Source organism: Pseudophryne corroboree, chromosome 8, assembly GCF_028390025.1.
Source record: "Pseudophryne corroboree isolate aPseCor3 chromosome 8, aPseCor3.hap2, whole genome shotgun sequence".
NCBI lineage: Eukaryota > Metazoa > Chordata > Amphibia > Anura > Myobatrachidae > Pseudophryne > Pseudophryne corroboree.
This window is the reverse complement of record NC_086451.1, coordinates 33,429,556-33,454,786: the sequence shown is the minus strand read 5'-3', so window position 1 is coordinate 33,454,786 and position 25,231 is coordinate 33,429,556. Positions and strand designations below refer to the sequence as shown.

The 25,231-nt window shown below is 50.1% G+C and overlaps 1 protein-coding gene across 6 annotated transcripts in view; it reads left to right on the top strand.

Annotated features, from left to right (window-relative positions):
• Positions 1-25,231, top strand: part of LOC134948304 (uncharacterized) — a 39,973-nt gene that overhangs the window by 2,565 nt on the left and 12,177 nt on the right. For 4 of the 6 annotated variants that reach the window (XR_010182941.1, XM_063936208.1, XM_063936212.1 and 1 more), the window contains exons 2-10: positions 772-928; positions 4,392-4,551; positions 5,032-5,134; positions 6,160-6,257; positions 6,919-7,006; positions 8,056-8,165; positions 8,831-9,038; positions 9,568-9,682; positions 10,919-11,053. Coding sequence is in view for 5 of the 6 variants with exons in the window: in XM_063936208.1 (XP_063792278.1) it covers positions 772-928; positions 4,392-4,551; positions 5,032-5,134; positions 6,160-6,257; positions 6,919-7,006; positions 8,056-8,165; positions 8,831-9,038; positions 9,568-9,682; positions 10,919-11,053 (1,174 nt within the window). In the remaining variant the exon portion in view is untranslated. The remainder of the gene's footprint in view (positions 1-771; positions 929-4,391; positions 4,552-5,031; positions 5,135-6,159; positions 6,258-6,918; positions 7,007-8,055; positions 8,166-8,830; positions 9,039-9,567; positions 9,683-10,918; positions 11,054-25,231) is intronic. The other 2 variants (XM_063936210.1, XM_063936209.1) reach the window with 2 other exon arrangements.

Here is a 25,231-nt window from a genome sequence, read left to right as displayed (position 1 = left end):
GGTGCAGATGGCGGATGTGGCATGTGTGGGTTAATGTGGCTTGTGCGGGTGCAGGCGGTGCATGTGGCATGTGCGGGTGCAGGTGGTAGAGGTGGCATGTGCGGGTGCAGGTGGCGGATGCGGCAGGTGCAGGCGGTAGAGATGGCATGTGCGTGTGCAAGCAGTGTATGTGGCATGTGCGGGTACAGGTTGGTGGATGTGTCATGTTTGGGTGTATGTGGCATGTGCGGGTAGATGTGGCATGTGCGGGTAGATGTGGCGTGTGTGGGTGCAGGCGGTGGATGTGGCATGTGCGGGTAGAAGTGGCGTGTGTGGGTGCAGGTGGTGGATGTGGCATGTACGGGTAGATGTGGCATGTGCGGGTGCATGTGGCATGTGCGGGTGCAGGTGGTGGATGTGGCATGTGCGGGTGCAGGCGGTGGATGTGGTATGTGCGGGTGCAGGCGGTGGATGTGGCATGTGCGGGTGCAGGCGGTGAATGTGATCAGTAGTGGATCACCTTTATGGATACCTATCGGCAGCTGGTATAAGAGGATGGGTCAGTTGGTGAGTGGCCTACAACCCCATCACATGTTGCCCTCTGCAGGGGTAAATACCTCCCTCCTCTTTTCAGCCCTACCACTGATAGCGGGTCACAGCACGCCGGTCTGTATGAGGCGGCATTTACAATATGGACGCTACACTGGCTGTACATGTGGGTGATCCGTGCTTATGTCAGGTATACAGTGTGGAGCGGAGAGCTATAACATGTGACCCCTCTGTCACACACAGGATGGGATGGCAGCGCACAGCGATCTGGATGAGACCATGTGTAAGAGGACGCTGTGCCCGCATCCGCAGTGCTGGGTGTCCTTCCGGAGGATAGAGCAGGGTAACCCGCGTTACCGGCCGCCCGGGTCTGTCACCACATTACCCTCACAGGATGCAGGTACGTTGTACAAATGAGCCATGCTGACATGGAGACGTCCATAACTGAGCACAGATTACTACGTAATGGGATCGCAGCCTCATACACACCCCCAATATGGCCGCAGCACGTCTGCGTTTCTGCCACCTCTCCCCGTTACCTTCCCCAGACGTCCCTGACTGTCGCTTTGTAAATAAATCCTCTCTGTGACCGCCGTCCCAAGACCGTCACATAACATGCGCCATGCGACAGATGCGTGTGCAGATTGCCGATAATCACTCAACTGCGACAAAATGGAGTTTGCGCCTATCTCAGAATCAGGCCCAATGTACTGTGGAGCGTATATAATCCTCTCATCAGATGAAGTAAATGGCTTTATTGCTTCTTTATTCTTCCTTCATACATTGGTGGTCATTCCGAGTTGTTCGCTCGTTGACGATTTTCACTATGCTGCGATTTGTTGCTAAATGCGCATGCGTATGGTACGCAGCGCGCATGCGCTAAGTTATTTAACACAAAACTTAGTAGATTTGCTGGTGTTTGTACGACGCTTTTCAGTCGCACTGCTGTTCGGTAAATGATTGACAGGAAAGGGGCGTTTCTGGGCGGCAACTCAACAGTTTTACGGCGTTGGCTTAAACACGCAGGCGTGTCAGGGAAAAACGCGGGACTGTCTGGAGAAACGGGGGAGTGGCTGGCCAAATGCAGGGCGTGTTTGTGACGTCAAACCAGGAACTAAACGGACTGAGCTGATCGCAATCTGTGAGTAGGTCTGGAGCTACTCAGAAACTGCAAATAATTATTTAGTAGCAGTTCTGCTAATCTTTCGTTCGCAATTCTGCTAAGCTAAGATACACTCCCAGAGGGCGGCGGCCTAGCGTGTGCAATGCTGCTAAAAGCAGCTAGCGAGCGAACAACTTGGAATGAGGGCCATTATTACAAAGTCTAAGGGGTATATTTACTAAAGTACAGGTTTATAGATGTAGAGATATGGGCCCTCATTCCGAGTTGATCGCTCCCTAGCTGCTTTTAGCAGCATTGCACACGCTAGGCCGCCGCCCTCTGGGAGTGTATCTTAGCTTAGCGGAATTGCGAACGAAAGATTAGCAATTCTGCTATTAAACATTTCCTTGCAGTTTCTGAGTAGCTCCAGACCTACTTCTAGATTGCGATCACCTCAGTTTAGTTCCTGGTTTGACGTCACAAACACGCCCTGCGTTCGTCCAGCCACTCCCCCGTTTCTCCAGCCACTCCTGCGTTTTTCCCTGGCACGCCTCCGTTTTTTAGCACACTCCCGGAAAACGCTCAGTTACCACCCAGAAACGCCCCTTTCCTGTCAGTTACTCCCCGATCAGCAGTGCGACTGAAAAGCGCCGCTCGAGCAACAGCAAAACGACTAAGTTTTGTGTAAAATAGCTTAGCGCATGCGCGCTGCGTACCATGCGCATTTTTCACCTGATCGCAGCACAGCGAAAAACGGCAGCATGCGAACAACTCGGAATGACCACCATTGCCCATAGCAACCAATTAGATTCTATTTATCATTTTCCTTCATCCACTAGGGGCCACTGGAGTACAGATACAATGGGGATATAGTAGGCAGTAACTGGGAGCTGGCACTTTACATTTATAACCATGTGACTAGCTCCTCCCCTACTATGTCCCCCCTCCAAGCCAGTCTTTAATTTGTGCCCAAGGGAGCTTGTCACTCTTGGGACCTCTCTTGAAAAAAAAAATTTTTTTTTTTCCCCTTCGGTTTTTTAATTTAGCCGCCTTCTTTGGTTTCTCCAGGTGGTTTTCTCGGTTGAGCTTCGACTAGGTTTACCTGAGTTGCAGGTCTCTGCTCTTTCGGTTTTCTTCCAAAGGAAATTAGCCTGGCTGACGGAAGTTCGGACTTCTTTGCAGGGAGTACTCTAAATGCAGCCTCCCTTTCGCCCTCCAGCGGCATCAGGGGACCTCATACTGGTTCTCACTTTTCTGCAGTCTCGGTTATTTGAATTTTTGGAGTTGGTGGAGATGCAATATCTCACCTGGAAGGTGGTCCTTCTCCTGGCTCTGGCTTCGGCCAGATGGATGTCGAAGCTTGGGGTCTCTCTCTCTCTCTCTCTCTCTATCTCTCTGTCTCACTCTTGTCGGCCTTCTTGACTGATATTCCATGAGGATAGGCTGAGCTTCATACTCAGCTGTCGTTTATTCCAGGGGTGATGTCCGCTTTTCACATAAATCTGCCACTTGTGTTTTTGGCCCTCTCGGCGGATTCACTGGATTCGTGACCTTTGGATGTTGTCAAAGCGCTCCGACTCTCTGCACAGAGGTCTTCGGCTATTCAACAGTCTGATTTCTTCTTTGTTCTATACGATGCTCCCGTCCTGGATGGCTGGGGCCCCAGCAGATTTTTTCCCGTTGGATACGTTTGACCATCGGACAGGTTTATTTGGCGGTTGCTTGAGAGTCTCCGTCTTCCATTTAGGCGCACTCCATTTTCGGGGGTGACCTTCGGGGGCGGCCGCCCACGGGATTTCCGTGACTACTTTATGTCGCCATGCCGCTTGGTCGGGCCATCATACGTTTGTCACTTTTTACATTTTTGACACTTTTGCGGCCCCTGGGTCACAGTTTGGCCGAGCGGTTTTGTAGGACTCTCAGCGCTCTCCCTCCCGTCTTGGGAGCTCTGGGATGTCCCCATTGTATCTGCACTCCAGTGGCCCCTAGTGAATGAAGGAGAAATCAGGATATTGGTACTTACCGATAAATCCCTTTCTCCAATTCCACAGGGGCCACTGGACGCCCACCCAGCACTGTTTCCTCCTACTTCACTTATCGGGTTGCATGTCACTGTGTGACTGCGTGTTTTGTTCATGTTACCCTCGCACTATGTTTCCAGGTTTCCTTGGGGTTATCCTGTTTTAGTTGACTTGGCGAACCTCCTCTACTTTAACGTTGGTCTTTTCCAGCTCTCCTCGGGCACAGTTTTAACTAGACTGGCTTGGAGGGGGGACATAGTAGGGGAGGAGCTAGTCACATGGTTATAAATTTAAAGTGCCAGCTCCCAGTTACTGCCTACTATTTCCCCATTGTATCTGCACTCCAGTGGCCCCTGTGGAATCGGAGAAAGGGATTTATCGGTAAGTACCAAAATCCTGATTTATCTAGCACCTTCTAGGAGATAATAGTTGCAATCTGATTGGTTGTTATGGGCAACATCCTGCACTGTAGTAAATATACCCCCCCAAATACACAGTGGGGATGCACTTAAGAGCTTTATGTGATACCTGTGCCTATCTCTATAGACCCCACATGAAGCATATTATTCATGTAACAGCGAGGTGCGCAGGTGCGTCAGGCCCCCCATCTACCTTCTGAGTATAGCTGTATTGTACCTTACATGATGCGATCTGTGGTCATGTGACCTGTACTGTGGTCATGTGATCTGCACTATGGTCATGCTTCTACAGCCATATGAATAAAGCGCTCCTATCTCAAGCAGGTGGACTCCCGTTCCTGAGTGTAACCACTTTACCAAGTTGCCAAACGCCACCAAATGACAATGAGCTTCATCAGTTCCACGTGTCCTCCTTACTGACATTCAGCGCAGAGTCTGCTCCTAGAGAGTGCACCCTGTACAGCAGTGCTGCCACCTGCAGGTAGGTCTGGGAATTGTATATAAGTGGTAGATAATAAGCCCCTTCTTCTCCAGCGACAGCTCCATCACAGGATGGCCAGAGCAGCAGACAGCGATAGATAAAATGACTTTAGTTATATAAGTCAGTACTTAGTCTACGTCACATTCCAGCTTGGGTAATATTCTCTTTCCCCCAGACATGTGCTCCCCTGTTGTTACTGGTCAGCAATCTGACTGGGGATCTGTTTGGAAATGTGGCGCCAGTGTGTACACAGAAGATAGCTAAGACTGTAGCACTATGACCTTATATATTCTGGGCATGCGCCAGGTGCCATATTGGTGCCCTCCTGCATTTCTGCCCCTGACTGGGTGTAGTATGTTTTGTCACCCTTCAGTTATCACAGGACACTTACCTGTAACGGTATGTAATGCTGGTGTGTCAGCGGAGTGATGGCCGCCATAAGCCTCCGCCGTCAGCTCAATCCTCTGTTTGTGTTCTCAGTATGGACAAAGTGCTCTTCCCGGGTATGAACTCGCTCAGGGGGATGAGAGGGCCGTCTAGAAGCCCGGAATCTTACGCCTCTTCTCACAGGAAGACTGCGCAGGTAAGAGGCGCTAGGGCCGGGGTGGTGGGGGGGTGATAGTGTAGCACTGTGTCTGTGCCCCCTCCCTCAGGCATCTGGGAGGCTGCTCTTATCTCCCTGGTGTGTGGGAAACTCCCTGACATGTATGATTCTCAGGAACGTTCCGGAGAGAAGGCGAGCAGGGTCTGGTCCTCACTACGGGCCTGATTCAGAGGCAGCGCAGACTACGTCTTTATGCTAATGCTGCAGCCAATGGGCTTCCTTCTGAGATGTGCACTGGCTGTGGCGCTTATTCGCCGCTGTGTGTACAATTAAGCACCATTGTATGCACCATCGGACACTGCACCAGCCCTATGGAAGCGCAGAATGTCCGACATAACATAACCGCCGCTGCCAGTGCAACTGTGGAAAAAGCCGCAGTTGCTGGCGGTGATACGTCCGCGACACACCCGCATCTGGCTAGCCAGCCCCCAGTTACCTCCAAGGAACGCCCCTGAAATTACGCTCAGACGCATGCGTGGACTGAAAACATTGGCCCGTTGCCTCTGATGCCACAGCAGCGTCCACCCCTGAGGGCCTGAGTGGTTTTCCAGGGCAGTTATACGTCCAAATGATTCTGTGTATCTAACCAACTGCCCAGCTCCCTCTGACTGTTAGATACGGCCAGCGGAGACCTGTGATGGGGTAAGCTGGGGCAGCTGATATTGGGGAGGGGGGCACCGAAATGTATATGTATATAAATGTTTGTGTAAGGGCTGAGGATGGAGCCATGTAAAGCACATGTTGTCTTGTGGGTGGAAGTACACGGTGCCTCGTGCCTCAGTGATGACACTGATTCTTTAACAATCAACAGGCAGAATAGCGGCTCAACCAACACGTCTGCTTCCATTGCAAATGTTCTCCCTTAAGGCGGAGAGGCCCCTAACCCTGAGTGAGGCCCATTGTGTGTAGGTGGTAGGTGACAGGGGCACTTTCCATTTATACCTCAGGAAGCTGGATGGCTGTATATACCCCATGTCCCCTACCCACAATGCCTTGCTTTTCAGGTGGATGTAGTTGATCCCTACTTCAAAGATGGAAGAAGCAGACACATGACCATGATATGGGTGCCAAACGCCCAGCAGAAACCTCAGACGAAAGACAGGTACTGTATGTGGGAAATCCGGGGACTGGGTTGGGTATGGTATGCCGGTGGTCAGAAGACTGACCTGGCATCCCGATGGTGAGAATCCCGACGGGCTAGGTAGTTATACCCGCACCCTAACCCTTCCCGGGGGTGCCTACACCTAACAACCCTTCCCGCAGCCTAAACCTAACCCTCCCTCTCCCGCAGCCTAACCCTAACCCTCCCTGGGGGTGCCTACACCTAACACCCCTTCCTGCAGCCTAACCCTAATCCTCCCCCCACAGCCAAACCCTAACCCTCCCCGGGATGCCTAAACCTAACCACCCCTCTCCGCAGCCTAACCCTAACCCTCCCCAGGATGCCTAAACCTAACCACCCCTCTCTGCAGCCTAACCCTAACCCTCCCCAGGATGCCTAAATCTAACCACCCCTCTCCGCAGCCTAACCCTAACCCTCCCTTCCCCGCAGCCTAACCCTCCCCCACAGCCTAACCCTCCCTCTCCCGCAGCCTAACCCTAACCCTTCCTCTCCCGCAGCCTAACCCTAACCCTCCCTTAACCCGCAGCCTAACCTTAACCCTTCCTCTCCCGCAGCCTAATCCTAACCCTTCCTCTCCCGCAGCCTAACCCTAACCCTCCCTTTCTCGGAGCCTAACTTTATTTCTCCACTTTGTTTGCAGCGAGAAACCACCGAAGGTCCAGATTAAATACCTGACACTTGCAGACATGCCTGGAGGAGAGAAGGGGAAAACCTGGAACCCAGCTCTGGTGAGACCGTCGCTTCTTGTAGTTCTATAACAACTGGAGGTCCAAGGGTCATCTAACCTGAATTAGATGAAAGAATAACTGGTCACTTTCAGAAATAGAGGCTTAGGTAAATGCTGCTTTAGAAATATGGGCAGTGTCGCCGGAATGGTGTCCGTGTCTGTGTCTGCATCTCTCAGGCTAATACAGAAGCCCCCTGATCTGTCTGACTAAAAGACCAAATATGTCCCCGGCAGTGGCTGATAATACATAGAACACCGCTTCCGCTAAGGTAAGATTTACTTTGAGAACTGGACCTCTGAGGAAGCGTTAGGTTACTCCCTGAAATATAATCGGTTATAGTAAAGTGCACAGTTCCCTGTGTAAATGCAGCCTTCCATATAACTCCCCCAACATACCTATGTGACACAAATACTATAAGAACACAGAGACGGAATGTTGTTAGTTGTGGTTTAATATGACAGTATGGCCTGATTCAGATGAAGCTGATCTACGAATATATGCTCATGACGCAGCTACAGGGATTTGTATTGAGATAGATACCCAGTGATGGCGTCTCTGATCTGCCATCGGTCGCACATCAGACGCAGCATCAGATCTCTGAGCAGCCCTGAAACATGCGCAGTGTAAAACACATCGCACAACTGCGCAATCACTGGCATTGTGCAGCCTCTGAATCACGCACACAATCACAACGCTTGTTAATCCTTCTTGTTTCCAAGAACGTTTCTGTTCCTGACCCCCAAATATATATCCGTGCTTTGGCTAGGACTATTAGATGAAATAGATATAAAACATCATTACGGTTATGTCAGTGGTCAGTGGGTGATATTTCTAGGCTGTTCTCTTGTTATTTTGGACATATAGGAGCTAGCGACATAATCCGATTATGACTCTACACAAGGGTCTTCCCAGACGTGTGTGTAGGAATCATGGCACAGGAGGATTACCTTGGGACACAGTGACATTATTACCTGGGTTGGACTATTAGCATGACGGAGTACGATGGCTTGTGCTGGATAAGATATAATGGCTGTTTGCTTTCTGTTTAGCCAGCACATAGGAAGAAGAAACCCCCGACAGGTGGGTGCCCCCATAATCTGACCCTTGTCAGCTCCTCACCGCCCGTCCCGGCTCACACAAAGACCTGGATGTCAGGAAGGTCAGATCTGCTACTGCTCCTTATATTGTACATGGCTTATTGCTAGTTGTATTCTGCGTTTATGGGAAGTTCGAAATCTTAAATGAAGACGTCGTGTAGACTGCGAGTTCCCATGATCAGGATCCTCTGTAGCCTGGGTCTCACATCTGCGCGGCCTTCGTCACCCTTGTATGACCTTTTTATTATAGAAGTAGAATTTTAGAAGTTTTATTTTAGAAGTAAATTGTATTTTATATAATTGTTTTGCCGGCTGTCCTGCGCTGCAGATAATGATGACGGTGAGTCCAGGCAGATCTCTTTGTCATATAGCTATAGACAGCCTCCAGAACAGCCCATGTGGCTTGTTTAGGGCTGGGCAGTGAGGCGTCTGGCCATACTGCTCCGGAGGCCCCATGCTCTTCTGTGTATGGGGGGAGGTGGTATGCAGGTAGCGCATGCATAGTGGAGCACCGGCTTGTTGTTCTGGAGCTACAGGCCAGATGGGTTTTGCTATACACGTATACTGTCCACACACGTGCTACGTGGAACATACTGAGTGCATGTGGACAATTATTGCAGAGACCGCTCCTGTGCTATGTGGCCTGATGATTGCTTGTTACGCCTCTGCTTATAGCCCATCTTCAGAAGCTAATACTGACCTCAGGTTACTGCTGCCGTCTTTTCAGCTCCGTGAAGGACCACCCCGAGGTGATGACAAAGAACAGGAGAAGGCTTTATGACCATTTCCCAGACATGGGTTCCCAAGCTTATCCAGCTCTTGATAACACATTACTGGAGAACTGGCGTGTGGTTCTGCATGATACCAGGGCGAGGCGCCAGCACAGCCCAGCTGTACCGCACACAGGAGGCCCGGTGTACAGGCTGGATGAGCAGGTGTGTTCCAGCCATGTACCCATGAAATGCGTTGTACAGTAACTTGTAATGCCCTCATTAGACGGTGCTAGGTCACTGTCCCGGCCTCAGACAATGTCTCCCCAAAGCTGAAGACAGGAGCAGAGGGGTGGGGGGCAAACTTGCGCCTTGATAGGTGCTGGCAGACCATGTGGGAGCTCCCAGTGCAATACCAAAGCATTGTGCATCCATTGTGTAAATGAGAGCCATTGTGTTTATGTGACTGAAGCCCTTTACACCATAGAGAAAAGATCCTGAAAAGATGTTCTATGCAAACATAAGGGCGTCACATCATAAGTCTGGTTACAAGTGGCTAGCATTACTGCCTCACAGCACTGAGGTCGTGAGTTCAACTCCCAGCCATGGCCCATCTGTGTGGAGTTTGTGTGTTCTCCCTGTTACTGTGTGAGTTTCCTCCAGGTTCTAATATAGTGAAATATATGGGAATATTCTATACTGACCAGGCCTCTCCTGTGTATCAGTTGCTCACACTTTATACTGTGTCTTCTAGCAGTTTGCAGCCCTGGATAACATGGAGATGAATTTGGACAGCATCAGGAACCAGTATTACCTGTGGAAGAAGTATATTGACATGACTAGACCCAGCCGCAGAATAAAGCCACCTGGTAAATGATATATGCATACCAGATCATCATACTATGGTGGCACTACATAGAGATGAGAGTACAGCTTATCAGGGCCCGAGGGAAGGGCCAGGGGCCCGGCCATATCCCCTTCCTTGGGTTGGTGAGAAATGGGGGCAGGTGACTGCACACAGAGCTCAGGTGTGTATCAGGTAAATAACTGGACAGCACCTGGGACATGAAGATAATGGGGGAGGGGCATCCCCTGCCCGGGGCAGTGACACATCACAGGCCGCATTGCATAGGGGAAGAGGATGTGATATGGGTGATATATACTGCCTGGCCTTTCTTTGGACGAGGTTTCCCATGCTTTCATAGCCTATTGCTGGGTACACACTGGCCGATATATCGGCCATTCAGTTGAACGACCGATATATCGTGGGTGGGTTGGCTGGTGTGTACCGGTGATAGGTCTGTGACTGATGTCATTCACAGACGTATCCCGTCAGCCCTGCAGCACAGCCTATGGCCGATATATCTGCAGATGCACTTGCTGCAGGGTCCGCCGGTGACTGACATCACAACTGGGTGGGCCGACGATTGGTAAGTGTTATTGCGCTTACCAATTGTCAGATAGGTCGGCGGATTGGCCGGATGGCTGAGCCGTCTGCCTAGAAACAGCTTTGCTCTCACTATACTGCACACTATTCCTGTAAATCGGGATTCCCCATTACATACTAGGAGAATATGTGATATACAGCGTAAGGATCCTGATAGACAAATACTTGTTTCATTAAAGAAGAAATACTTGTCTTTATTACCGTTATTAATGTATACCACATTTAATTCTCTGGGAAAAATATATGGATTATAGGGAAGCTCCACAGAAAAATTATTTAGCATAATTATGTGGAATGACTCTTGTTACTGAAAATAGAACTGCCCGAAATTGCCCATTGAAAACAGAGAAACACACTGCTGCTGCCATTTAGCCCATTAGTGGCAGTAACTGATATTTCTTAGAAGCATCTGTTGCCATGGAAACAATCCTTTCAGTGCACATCTTGTTTCCCAGGAGATATATAGGTCGGTCATATTGCAGCAGCAGTGTGTTTCTCAGTTTTCCATAGACTATTTCAGGATTTCAAGGAATTATTTCAGTATGGTTTAGTACTAAGAAAGATTTTAGTTACACAAAACCATGTGTGAGTGGAATTACCTATAAGCCTGTTGCAGCGGCTGCAGAGTGATAATACCTGTGTTCACCTTCATATGTAGATGACAGAGCAGACAAGAGGCAACGATACCACAAGCTGAGGGCTCCTGGACAGCTTGGCTGCATAGGACTTTTCCCCTACCACCTAGATTCTGCTCTCAGTTACCACAAGCATCAGGCCCCAGAGACACCGGAAGGTGACTATACACATGGGAGCGGGGATAATGTCGCTGTCACTGTGTATTGTGAGAACGTGTCCATGGTGCTTTCTGTGTTGGAATGATGTGTAGTAATTCTAAGCATGAGTCTGACTTTCTGTAGCTGTACACATGAATGCACTCCCACCGTGGAGGCCGCCATTGTGTGACAGGAAGTAATATTCATGAGAATACAGCCGTCCGCTCACTAGAAGCCAGTAGCGTTATAGATGGTCGGTTTGCTGAAACCCCCTCTACATCACTAATGGGGTTTGCCGGAGCTGTCAGTGTTCCTGATGGGGGAGTGTTCCCCCAAGTGCTCCCTTTCATGTGAGTAGATGTGGGCGCACGGCATGTATTCACGCAGCGGCGGCACGGCAGGCGGTTTTAGCAGGGCGCAGCTAAAGGGGCAGGGAGCATGGGACGCGGCACCCTGCTGAAACAGCCTAGCGTGAACACTATGGTAGATGCATCCCTATTATGGCGTCCTCCTATCTCATCCTCGTATACTGGGTACTATTGTTATACTATGGGGCAGATACAATGAGCCGCGGGGTTTCCATCTCCCCCTCTGTGCGGCTTCTGACGTTTATGTAACAGGTAATTTGGTGGCACTATATATACAGTAATAGGAGCTCTCAGGAATCCCAGCTTTAGGGAATGTACAATATATAACGAGGGAACCCTCTCCTGTATCACTAGGATCTATGTACAGCATAAACATACTGTCACCCAGATCTATAACGAATGCTCCATAATACTCTCTGGGCTAATCCCAGATACCTAATAATACTGCTCCCTGCACCGCTCTGCATGTTATATGTGACCAGTGCCATATACTGTGACTGGGAATACCCATATGTACTATGTAGGGTTACTATACTCACAGCACTAGATCAGGGTCTGGCCGCAGCCTCGCACCATAATCCTCTCTCTGGGTGATTCACATTTCCCCAAATTATTCCTGAGGCTGATTACAGACAGGAGGCGCATTCCCTAACACTGCGCATAGAAGTATTTCATCCATACTGATATTTTGGGGCTGTAAAAGGAACTAGAAATACTACTGGCTGATTTTCATGTGAGATATAGTAAATTGGAGACTATACTGCTACCTTTATTTTGTAATGAGTACTGATATTACTATTAGATCTGGGGGACATCCTGACACCCCGATTTATGACACATTACGCCATGAAATGTGTGGTCTTCTGACTGGTCAGGTGGATAGAAAATAACCATGTGACACAGCCGGTACCAGCGATGTAATAATCACATATATCATAGAGAAACACAACTGGACGCTTCTGTTTTATAATCACATTGTTCTTTATTTCATTTTTTCTGTGACAATTCTCCACCATTAGTTGGGGAGGGGGGGCTGACAAAAAGGTGGTGGTGCAACAAGGGAGGGGGTGGGTGGGCGTGCTACCTATGATGTCACCACACGGGTGGTAAAATATGGTAATATTGTGGGTACAGCCAGGTCCTCAAAGGATTGTGGGCTAAAAAACTGTAATATACTTAGCAGGGGTGTATAAGAGAGGAGGAGCCGTGCTCAGTCTCCATTTGGGCCCCCACCTCTCTAGCTGGCAGTGCAGTACAGACTCTGAGCACTAGGGGCATTAGGAGACCCTCGCACTGTGCCAGAGTGTAGTGCGCATGTGCAGGTCTCTGGGAAAATGGTGCGACGGCCATTTTCCCCGTGATTTTCCTACTGGCATCCGCAAAATGCTGGGAACATGGCCGCCGCACCATTTTCCCAGTGGTTTCTGCGCCACCACCGGGATCCTCCGATCATGTATCATCATGGAGACAGGAAGAAAAGCAGTGGAGACCCCAATGTGTAGTAAATTCCACAACAGGATTGTTCAGCATTTTCAGGGTATTTCCCCTACAGGCGCGTCTAAGGGGTATGTTCCGAGTGTGATGAAGCCATCGCCAACAACAGTAAATAACCACAAATATAGTAACATGTAAAAATGTCTTAATAATTGGATATAACTTGCAGCATTAATAAAGCAGATAACAATAGTGTTCTAGACACAATAAAATAAAACCGCGCGGATGGCGACAGTACATCTGGAAGGAGGTGACCCGGGGACTGATGTTGCGGTCATAAGTAACAATTTCACGCCCGGCAACATACCTCCTCCCAGGATGTAGCTGTGGACCGCCACTGTCTGTTTTCTCCTGACCCGACGCGTTTCGTGACTATCTGTCATTTTTGCAAGCCATCCCTTTTTTTTTTTTTTGTCTAGAACACCATTGTTATCTACTTTATTAGTGCTGCATGTTATATCCATTTATTAAGACATTTTTACATAAACGTCAGCTCCGGCCATCACAAAGATACCTTGATGTAATAGTCGAAACCTTGCATATTGTGAGTACGGATACGATTGAGAACGTCACGCTTCTAGTACCCCAAAGATAACTTTACATACCAGCCTTACTCCATTCTCCGAGTGCGTAGAGTACGCCGTATCGCTTGTTGTTTGTTAATACATGTACAGACCATACGTGTAAAGATACCTTTATGAGAAAAACACGTTTGTTTTTAGCAAGTTTTGGTACGTAACCCCCGCTATATTTGGGTTTATTTACGTTTTTTTGGTGATGGCTTCATCACACTCGGAAAATACCCCTTAGACGCACCTCTTGGGGAAAATACCCCTTAGACGCACCTCTCGTGGAAAATGCCCCTTAGACGCACTTTTTGGGAAAAATGCCTCTTAGACGCACCTCTTGGGGAAAATACCCCTTAGACGCACCTCTTGGGGAAAATACCCCTTAGACGCACCTCTCGTGGAAAATGCCCCTTAGACGCACTTTTTGGGAAAAATGCCTCTTAGACGCACCTCTTGGGGAAAATACCCCTTAGACGCACCTCTTGGGGAAAATACCCCTTAGACGCACCTCTTGGGGAAAATACCCCTTAGACGCACCTCGTGGAGAAAATACCTTGAAAATGTTGAATAATCCTGTTGTGGAATTTACTACACATTGTGGTCTCCACTGCTTTTCTTACCATCTCCCATATGTGATGATGATGATGATACATGATCGGAGAATCCTGGTGTTAAAGAAGAGAGAAATAAAATCATCCAGACGATCTTCTGCACTCCACGTTAAGGAACGTACAGTCTGAGTATATCAGGGTTCTTTAGCCCACAATCTTTTGGGGACTTGTACCCGCAATATTACCATTGTTACCACCAGTGTAGTGACATCATAGGTAGCGCCATTCTTCTTACATCACCACCTTTTTGTCAGTCTAGTTTATAAAGATCACAGGGATAGATCCTAGGTGCTAAAGGGGCAGCCGCCTCCTGCGAAGCGCCCAAATTCCTTACCAACCCATTTGCAGTTAGGAGGTGGCGTTTCCTGACTTTATGGGACAGGACCCAGGCATATGACCAGGACTGGCACAATACAGGCATCATTTCTCTCGGAAGCTGCTCTCATGTTCTTCCGGGGTGAGGCGGGAATGGAATCTGAAAGACTTTTGCTATCAGCACTAACACTAATGTACTGCATATCTGTGTGTATGCAGCAAATAAAATAAGAGGGGATTTTGTCATGTTTTGATCAAAATATTTAAGCTTGCAGCCCACGTCAAAGGACCCCAATTTTCAGTAAGTCCCTACCCTAGCATGTATGCTCAGCACCCCATTACATTGCAGTTACTTGTACTCACCTCCCAGATACAGAGGGGAACATCTATACAGGGCTGGCCTGTGAGCTAAACACAACTCGGCCTATTATAGCCGTCAGTGACAGCTGCCATGACAGCACTGTGCAAAACATTGGTGTTACCCATACTGTACATGGCACCAGCTGCATTGCAATATTAATGCTCTATATGGCTACATAACAGACTTCTGCTTTTGGCACTGACACTAATATACTGCAAATCTTTCTGTATGTAGTGAATAAAATAGAGGGGGCTCTGTTATATTTTGATCAAAACATTTAAGCTTGCAGCCCACGTCAAGGGACCCCAATTTTCTGCAAGTCCCTCCCCTCCTCCCCTAGCATGACACCGAGATGGAAACGGCCACCAGTGTTCTACTTGGCGTGTGCCTTCCGCGCTTTCTTCACAGGTGTGCGAGCAACCGTATCGCCAGGTGCACCAGCATCGGTCCGCGGTCTTTTAGTTCCTATAATACACAAGTATCCGTTAGAAACGCAGCAAGTGTACTGTGCGAGGTGATCCTCCTATGCAGGGATGTTCTGTGTTTTATCACTGCTCAGTACATATACGGTGATATATTACATATAATCATGCAGTCAGGCCACTGGTGTCTGATTGTTAGGGTTGCTCACACCAAGCACTGTCTATGTGTAACGTTATAATGTGATGTAATGACAAATGGGTGTATGCCGCCTGTCCCCACTCCCTCACCCAACGTCAGTGGTGTGATGTGTACAGGGCGCTTCCTGTGCTGATTGGGGCCTGTGTGCATTATTTGGATTCCCTCCCCCGGCAGTGTATCAGGATATTGCGGGTGGGCGGAGCATATGAAGAAGCGCTATTTTCTTTACCTTGGCGGGGCGGCTCCATCACTTTGTGGATTTCTCCACCGCACACCTGTGCATGTAGCGCCCACCATTCAGAAGTCATAGATGGGGCGCGGTTCACCATCTTCTTGCGGTATAGAAGACAGCGGTCACACTGCCACCAGTGGGTCTTCAGCGCATCCTCTTCCTCATAGAAGTCGAGGTAGATCTAATCAGATAGTAGAAATATAATAAAGCATAATCCCAGAAGCTAGCGTTCCCTCCTCTCCTCCCAGGTATTGCTGGCCGGTGTGTCGGCCTCCACTCTCCTCCCACACATTGCTGGCCGGTGTGTCAGCCTCCCCTCTCCTCCCACACATTGCTGGCCGGTGTGTCAGCCTCCCCTCTCCTCCCACACATTGCTGGGCGGTGTGTCGGCCTCCCCTCTCCTCCCACACATTGCTGGCCGGTGTGTCGGCCTCCCCTCTCCTCCCACACATTGCTGGCCGGTGTGTCAGCTTCTCCTCTCCTCCCACACATTGCTGGCCGGTGTGTCACCCTCCCCTCTCCTCCCACACATTGCTGGCCGGTGTGTCGCCCTCCCCTCTCCTCCCACACATTGCTGGCTGGTGTGTCGGCCTCCCCTCTCCTCCCACACATTGCTGGCCGGTGTGTCGGCCTCCCCTCTCCTCCCACACATTGCTGGCCGGTGTGTCGGCCTCCCCTCTCCTCCCACACATTGCTGGCCGGTGTGTCGGCCTCCCCTCTCCTTCCACACATTGCTAGCCGGTGTGTCGGCCTCCCCTCTCCTCCCACACATTGCTGGCCGGTGTGTTGGCCTCCCCTCTCCTCCCACACATTGCTAGCCGGTGTGTCGGCCTCCCCTCTCCTCCCACACATTGCTAGCCGGTGTGTCGGCCTCTCCTCTCCTCCCACACATTGCTGGCAGGTGTGTCGGCCTCCCCTCTCCTCCCACACATTGCTAGCCGGTGTGTCGGCCTCTCCTCTCCTCCCACACATTGCTGGCCGGTGTGTCAGTCTCCCCTCTCCTCCCACACATTGCTGGCCGGTGTGTCGGCCTCTCCTCTCCTCCCACACATTGCTGGCCATTGTGTCACCTCCCCTCTTCTCCCACACATTGCTGGCCGGTGTGTCAGCCTCTCCTCTCCTCCCACACATTGCTGGCCGGTATGTCAGCCTCCCCTCTCCTCCCACACATTGCTGGCTGGTGTGTCGGCCTCCCCTCTCCTCCCACACATTGCTGGCCGGTGTGTCAGCCTCTCCTCTCCTCCCACACATTGCTGGCCGGTATGTCAGCCTCCCCTCTCCTCCCACACATTGCTGGCTGGTGTGTCGGCCTCCCCTCTCCTCCCACACATTGCTGGCCGGTATGTCAGCCTCCCCTCTCCTCCCACACATTGCTGGCCGGTGTGTCAGCCTCTCCTCTCCTCCCACACATTGCTGGCCGGTGTGTCGGCCTCCCCTCTCCTCCCACACATTGCTGGCCGGTGTGTCAGCCTCTCCTCTCCTCCCACACATTGCTGGCCGGTGTGTCAGCCTCTCCTCTCCTCCCACACATTGCTGGCCGGTGTGTCGGCCTCCCCTCTCCTCCCACATAACTGGCCCCTTAATGGCTGATTATATACTTACAGTAACATTAGCGCCGGTCAGGTAGTTGATCCGCTCCATCTCCTTCACAAATTCCTCGCCGTGCGCAGAGGTGTCCTGTATCTCTGACACATACAGGTACGCATGGATCATCTCATGCAGCAGACACTGTAACACACACAGCAATGAGCCGGTTATAGTAACACTGACACACACATCACACACAGTTACTGTGTTACACTGACTGAGGTTTATGTCTCCAGGTGTGAGCTGCACCAGATCAGCAGAGACAAACCCTGCACCATGTACTGCTACATCATTGCTGGAAATGTACCTTCTGCTCCCATTATATCATTCCGCTACTTCCTCAGTCTCAGTGTTATTAGTCATTGATTCCCAATGTTGGGACCCCTAGATATTATCCCCCCTGCAGACATTTCCTCACGTCCCTCGGTGCACACAGGGTGCAGGAATAACCCTGTTTCCCACTGCTACATATATTGCTGCAATAACTGCACTCAGGCGCACACGCTATCACCTCATCACACGTTCTTCTAGCAACAGGTTGGCGCACAGACACAGCCTATAGTACCTCTACTGTTGTCCTCCTGGGCATCTGCTCCAGGATGGGTCTGCTCAACCTGATGCGGCACGGGCCCCCGAACTGCTTCTGCTTCCGGAAGACTCCGGCCATCCTGGTGAGAAAACACAGATCACACATGAGGAACATCCCTGGTCTGATCAGTTCCATACAAGGAGGTGAGACGCCCCAATTTAGGGAAGACGCTTCCATTAGTGGGAACATGTCTGTTATACACACCCCAATAGGTGTCACTGACTGTGGCCCAAAGGTGGGAAAGAGAGAAGCCCTTGTTATGGTTTTCCTGAAAATTATAAATGCTAAATTTGTTTCACCATATGCAAAGTGTTGCTATGGGGCCCGTGGCCCCTGACCCATTAATAACACAAGTGTAACACTGACAGCTGGGAACCTCGAATTGGATTGTGCCTCTTCATGCCTCATCCTCACTGTCACAGGCAGGAGGAAAATCTGCTCTCCAGCGGTCACATAGGGCTTGTGTTTTATAATTGTTATTCTTACAATAAAAATGGCACCTGTGCGATGTTCCCAGAGAATTTTCTACTGCACATACGCAAATCACCAGGAAAATATCTGCCTGTGATTTCTGTCTGCAGTGCTGGTCGGTGCAGAAGTCTGGACAGGTAAGAATAATTGTACGGGTGCATAGTGTGCGGTGTGGCCCCCCTGCACCCACTATAGATACGCCAGTGAGTTTTAGTTTTTATTAATACATCCAAATGTTGATTAAGTGCTGTCATTGCTTAGATGTAACTAACATTCTGAAGACCATCTAAATAAATAGTAATCTGGACTGTGACAGTAAGCTTATTATACTATAAATGCCATCACAGTGTCAGGTGATAATAAATAGTGTATATCTTAGCAGGAATATCATAATAAATTGATCTGACAGTAGCCATACTCACGTCTTCAGCCTATTGCTCCACTCAACGGGTACGTCAGCCAACTTCCCTTGGAAGAAAGCGTCATTGTACTCCGTGAAGAGCTCTTGGATGTCGGGGTTGGGGTCGATGGTCTCCCAAGCTTCATCCACTATAGATAAATTCTCACTGAAATCACTGAAATCATCAGTACTCTCATCAGTGCAATCCTGCACTCCCAGTCTATCGCAGGCCTCCATCTTCCTCCGTTGCCTAGAACTGAGTGCTTGGTAACTGTCAGGTGCTGGGCATGTAAGCCACATCGCACGTGTCACAATGGCGCCTGTCTATGTGTCACACTGGCTGGTTGCATGGTGCTTGTGTCACAATGGCTGGCTGCATGATGGCTGGGATGTTACTAATAACATACAGAGAGGGGATAGGTGCAAGTAAGGTAATTCCTATCCAGATACAGGATGATTTGCCACCAGCGGTCATCTGACGTGTAAGGATAGGAATTAGCTAATGTTCTTATATGGGGGAAGATTTATTGAACCTTGGAGACAGATAAAGTACCAACTAATCAGCTCCTAACTGTCATTTCTCTGACGTCCTAGTGGATGCTGGGAACTCCGTAAGGACCATGGGGAATAGCGGCTCCGCAGGAGACTGGGCACAAAAGTAAAGCTTTAGGACTACCTGGTGTGCACTGGCTCCTCCCCCCATGACCCTCCTCCAAGCCTCAGTTAGATTTTTGTGCCCGACCGAGCAGGGTGCAATCTAGGAGGCTCTCCTGAGCTTCTTAGGAAAAGTTTAGTTTTAGGTTTTTTATTTTCAGTGAGACCTGCTGGCAACAGGCTCACTGCATCGAGGGACTAAGGGGAGAAGAAGCGAACCTGCCTGCTTGCAGCCAGCTTGGGCTTCTTGGCTACTGGACACCATTAGCTCCAGAGGGACCGAACACAGGCCCAGCCTCGGAGTCCGGTCCCAGAGCCGCGCCGCCGGCCCCCTTACAGAGCCAGAAGCAAGAAGAGGTCCGGAAAATCGGCGGCAGAAGACATCAGTCTTCACCAAGGTAGCGCACAGCACTGCAGCTGTGCGCCATTGCTCCTCATACACACTTCACACTCCGGTCACTGAGGGTGCAGGGCGCTGGGGGGGGGCCCCCTGAGAAGCAATAAAAACACCTTGGCTGGCTAAAGTTACATCACATATAGCTCCAGGGCTATATGGATGTATATTAACCCCTGCCAGATTACAGATAAAAGCGGGAGAAAAGTCCGCCGAGAAGGGGGCGGAGCCTATCTCATCAGCACACTGGCGCCATTTTCCCTCACAGCCCCACTGGAAGGACGTCTCCCTGACTCTCCCCTGCAGTCCTGCACTACAGAAAAGGGTTAAAAAGAGAGGGGGGGCACTAATTAGGCGCAGTATAACTATATACAGCAGCTATAAGGGGAAAAACACTCTATATAGTGTTATCCCTACATATATATAGCGTACTGGTGTGTGCTGGCATACTCTCCCTCTGTCTCCCCAAAGGGCTCTAGTGGGGTCCTGTCCTCTATCAGAGCATTCCCTGTGTGTGTGCTGTGTGTCGGTACTGCTGTGTCGACATGTATGAAGAGGAAAATGATGTGGAGGCGGAGCAATTGCCTGTAGTGGAGATGTCACCCCCTAGGGCAGTGATTTTCAACCTTTTTAAACTCGTGGCACACTAACCAAGATTTTAAAATTGCCGAGGCACACCATCTTTTTTTTCGGGGCTGCAGTAATAAAACACACACACCTGCACCCCCGCATAGTAATACCACACACCTCCCCCCCTATAGTAATACCACATACCTTCCCCACTATAGTAATACCACACACCTCCCCCCCTATAGTAATACCACACACCTCCCCCCCTATAGTAATACCACACACCTCCCCCCCTATAGTAATACCACACACCTCCCCCCCTATAGTAATACCACACACCTTCCCCCCTATAGTAATTCCACACACCTTCCCCACCCTATAGTAATTCCACACACCTTCCCCACCCTATAGTAATTCCACACACCTCCCAACGCCATAGTAATTCCTCACACATTAATGTTATATATATATATATATATATATATATATATAGCAACCTTAACTCTTGCCCTGTCTGTGGGGAGAAGTGAGGAGCACTGGGACGAGGCTGCATTGAGGAGGAGCAGTAGCGAGTGAGTGTCGAGTGTACTGTGCACTGCAAACGGGGGAACGAGACGTGCGGTGCGTGACCTATGAGTCACCATAGGTCACGAGCCGGCTGTCATTGAAGTTCAGCGCTGCCCGGCAACTAGGCATATCTGGCTGGCTGCTGCGGCAAGTCTGTGTGGCGGGCGGCAGCGGGTCTGTGTGCGGTCGGCGGCAGCGGGTCTGTGTGCGGTCGGCGGCGGCGGGTCTGTGTGCGGTCGGCGGCAGCGGGTCTGTGTGCGGTCGGCGGCAGCGGGTTTGTGTGCGGTCGGCGGCAGGTCTGTATGTAGGCTGCAGCGGATCTGTGTGCAGGCGGCACACCTGGAAACTGCTCGCGGCACACCAGTGTGCCGCGGCACACCTGTTGAAAAAGGCTGCCCTAGGGGGTCGACACCTGAGTGGATGGGCTTATGGAAGGAATTACGTGAAAGTGTTAACTCTTTACATAAGAAGTTTGATGACATGGGACAGCCGGCTACTCAGCTTGGGCCTGTCCAGGCGTCTCAAAGGCCATCAGGGGCTCTAAAACGCCCGCTACCTCAGATGGCAGATACAGACGTCGACACGGATACTGACTCCAGTGTCGACGACGAGGAGACGAATGTAACTTCCAGTAGGGCCACACGTTACATGATTGAGGCAATAAAAACTGTTTTACATATTACTGATAGTACAACAGGTACCGTTAAAAAGGGTATTATGTTTGGTGAGAAAAAACTACCTGTAGTTTCTCTGACGTCCTAGTGGATGCTGGGACTCCGTAAGGACCATGGGGAATAGCGGCTCCGCAGGAGACAGGGCACAAAATAAAAGCTTAAGGATCAGGTGGTGTGCACTGGCTCCTCCCCCTATGACCCTCCTCCAAGCCTCAGTTAGATTTTTGTGCCCGGCCGAGAAGGGTGCAATCTAGGTGGCTCTCCTGAGCTGCTTAGAATAAAAGTTTAGTTAGGTTTTTTTATTTTCAGTGAGTCCTGCTGGCAACAGGCTCACTGCATCGTGGGACTAAGGGGAGAAGAAACGGACTCACCTGAGTGCAGAGTGGATCGGGTTTCTTAGGCTACTGGACACTAGCTCCAGAGGGACGATCACAGGTTCAGCCTGGATGGGTCACCGGAGCCGCGCCGCCGTCCCCCTTACAGAGCCAGAAGAGACGAAGAGGTCCGGTGAAATCGGCGGCAGAAGACATCCTGTCTTCAGACTAAGGTAGCGCACAGCACCGCAGCTGTGCGCCATTGCTCTCAGCACACTTCACACTCCGGTCACTGAGGGTGCAGGGCGCTGGGGGGGGAGCGCCCTGAGACGCAATATAACAGAATACCTTAGGTGGCAAAACAGAATACATCACATATAGCTCCTGGGCTATATGGATGTATTTTAATCCCCTGCCATTTTACACAAAAAAGCGGGAGATAAGGACGTCGTGAAGGGGCGGAGCCTATCTCCTCAGCACACAAGCGCCATTTTCCCTCACAGCTCCGCTGGAAGGACGGCTCCCTGACTCTCCCCTGCAGTCCTGCTTCAGAATCAGGGTAAAAAAGAGAAGGGGGGGCACGTTTGGCAGCAAATAAATATATTAACAGCAGCTATAAGGGAGTAACACTTATATAAGGTTATCCCTGTATATATATATAGCGCTGGGTGTGTGCTGGCAGACTCTCCCTCTGTCTCTCCAAAGGGCTAAGTGGGGTCCTGTCCTCTATCAGAGCATTCCCGGTGTGTGTGCTGTGTGTCGGTACGCGTGTGTCGACATGTATGAGGAGGAAAATTATGTGGAGGCGGAGCAGTTGCCTGTGTTGGTGATGTCACCCCCTAGGGAGTCGACACCTGACTGGATGATTGTATTTAAACAATTAAGTGATAATGTCAGCAATTTGCAAAAAACTGTTGACGACATGAGACAGCCGGCAAATCAATTAGTGCCTGTCCAGGCGTCTCAGACACCGTCAGGGGCGCTAAAACGCCCGTTACCTCAGTGGGTCGACACAGACCCTGACACAGATACTGAGTCTAGTGTCGACGGTGACGAGACAAACGTAATGTCCAGTAGGGCCACACGTTACATGATCACGGCAATGAAAGAGGCATTGAACCTTTCTGACACTACAAGTACCACAAAGAAGGGTATTATGTGGGGTGAGAAAAAACTACCAATATTTTTTCCTGAGTCAGAGGAAATAAATGAGGTGTGTGAAAAAGCGTGGGTTTCCCCCGATAAAAAACAGCTAATTTCTAAAAAATTATTAGCATTATATCCTTTCCCGCCAGAGGTTAGGGCGCGTTGGGAAACACCCCCTAGGGTGGATAAGGCGCTCACACGTTTATCAAAACAAGTAGCGTTACCGTCTCCTGATACGGCTACCCTCAAAGAACCAGCTGATAGAAGGCTGGAAAATATCCTAAAAAGTATATACACACATACTGGTGTTATACTGCGACCAGCAATCGCCTCAGCCTGGATGTGCAGTGCTGGAGTCGCATGGTCGGATTCCCTGACCGAGAATATTGATACCCTGGATAGGGACAATATTTTGTTAACTATAGAACATTTAAAGGATGCATTACTATATATGCGTGATGCACAGAGGGATATTTGCACCCTGGCATCAAGAGTAAGTGCTATGTCCATCTCTGCCAGAAGAGCGTTATGGACGCGACAGTGGTCAGGGGATGCGGATTCCAAACGGCACATGGAAGTATTGCCGTATAAAGGGGAGGAGTTATTTGGGGCTGGTCTATCGGACCTGGTGGCCACGGCAACGGCTGGAAAATCCACCTTTTTACCCCAGGGCACTCCACATCAGCAGAAAAAGACACCGTCTTTTCAAACTCAGTCCTTTCGTTCCCATAAGTACAAGCGAGCAAAAGGCCACTCATTTCTGCCCCGGGGCAGAGGAAGAGGAAAAAGACTGCACCATGCAGCCGCTTCCCAGGAGCAGAAGCCCTCCCCTGCTTCTGCCAAGTCTTCAGCATGACGCTGGGGCTTTACAAGCAGACTCAGATATGGTGGGGGCCCGTCTCAAGAATTTCAACGCGCAGTGGGCTCACTCGCAAGTGGATCCCTGGATTCTACAGGTAGTATCGCAGGGGTACAAACTGGAATTCGAGGCGTTTCCCCCTCGTCGGTTCCTGAAGTCTGCTTTACCAAAGTCTCCCTCCGACAGGGAGGCAGTTTTGGAAGCCATTCACAAGCTGTATTCCCAGCAGGTGATAATCAAGGTACCCCTCCTGCAACAAGGAAAGGGGTATTATTCCACGCTGTTTGTGGTACCGAAGCCGGACGGCTCGGTGAGACCAATTTTAAATCTGAAATCCTTGAACACTTACATAAAAAGGTTAAAATTCAAGATGGAGTCACTCAGAGCAGTGATAGCAAACCTGGAAGAAGGGGACTATATGGTGTCTCTGGACATCAAAGATGCTTATCTCCACGTCCCGATATACCCTTCTCACCAAGGGTACCTCAGGTTTGTAGTACAAAACTGTCATTATCAGTTTCAGACGCTGCCGTTTGGATTGTCCACGGCACCTCGGGTCTTTACCAAGGTAATGGCCGAAATGATGATTCTTCTACGAAGAAAAGGCATTTTAATTATCCCTTACTTGGACGATCTCCTGATAAGGGCAAGATCCAGGGAACAGTTAGAAGTCGGAGTAGCACTATCTCAGGTAGTGTTACGTCAGCACGGGTGGATTCTAAATATTCCAAAATCGCAGCTGATTCCAACGACACGTCTACTGTTTCTAGGAATGATTCTGGACACAGTCCAGAAGAAGGTGTTTCTCCCGGAGGAGAAGGCCAGGGAGTTATCCGAGCTAGTCAGGAACCTCCTAAAACCAGGACAGGTCTCAGTGCATCAGTGCACGAGGGTCCTGGGGAAAATGGTGGCTTCTTACGAAGCGATTCCATTCGGAAGATTCCATGCAAGAACATTTCAGTGGGATCTACTGGACAAATGGTCCGGATCGCATCTGCAGATGCATCAGCGGATAACCCTGTCACCAAGGACAAGGGTGTCTCTCCTGTGGTGGCTGCAGAGTGCTCATCTACTAGAGGGCCGCAGATTTGGCATTCAGGATTGGATCCTGGTAACCACGGATGCCAGCCTGAGAGGCTGGGGAGCAGTCACACAGGGAAGGAATTTCCAGGGCCTGTGGTCAAGCTTGGAAACGTCTCTTCATATAAACATTCTGGAACTAAGGGCCATTTACAATGCCCTAAGTCAAGCAAAACCTCTGCTTCAGGGTCAGGCGGTGTTGATCCAATCGGACAACATCACGTCAGTCGCCCACGTAAACAGACAGGGCGGCACGAGAAGCAGGAGGGCAATGGCAGAAGCTGCAAGGATTCTTCGCTGGGCGGAAAATCATGTGATAGCA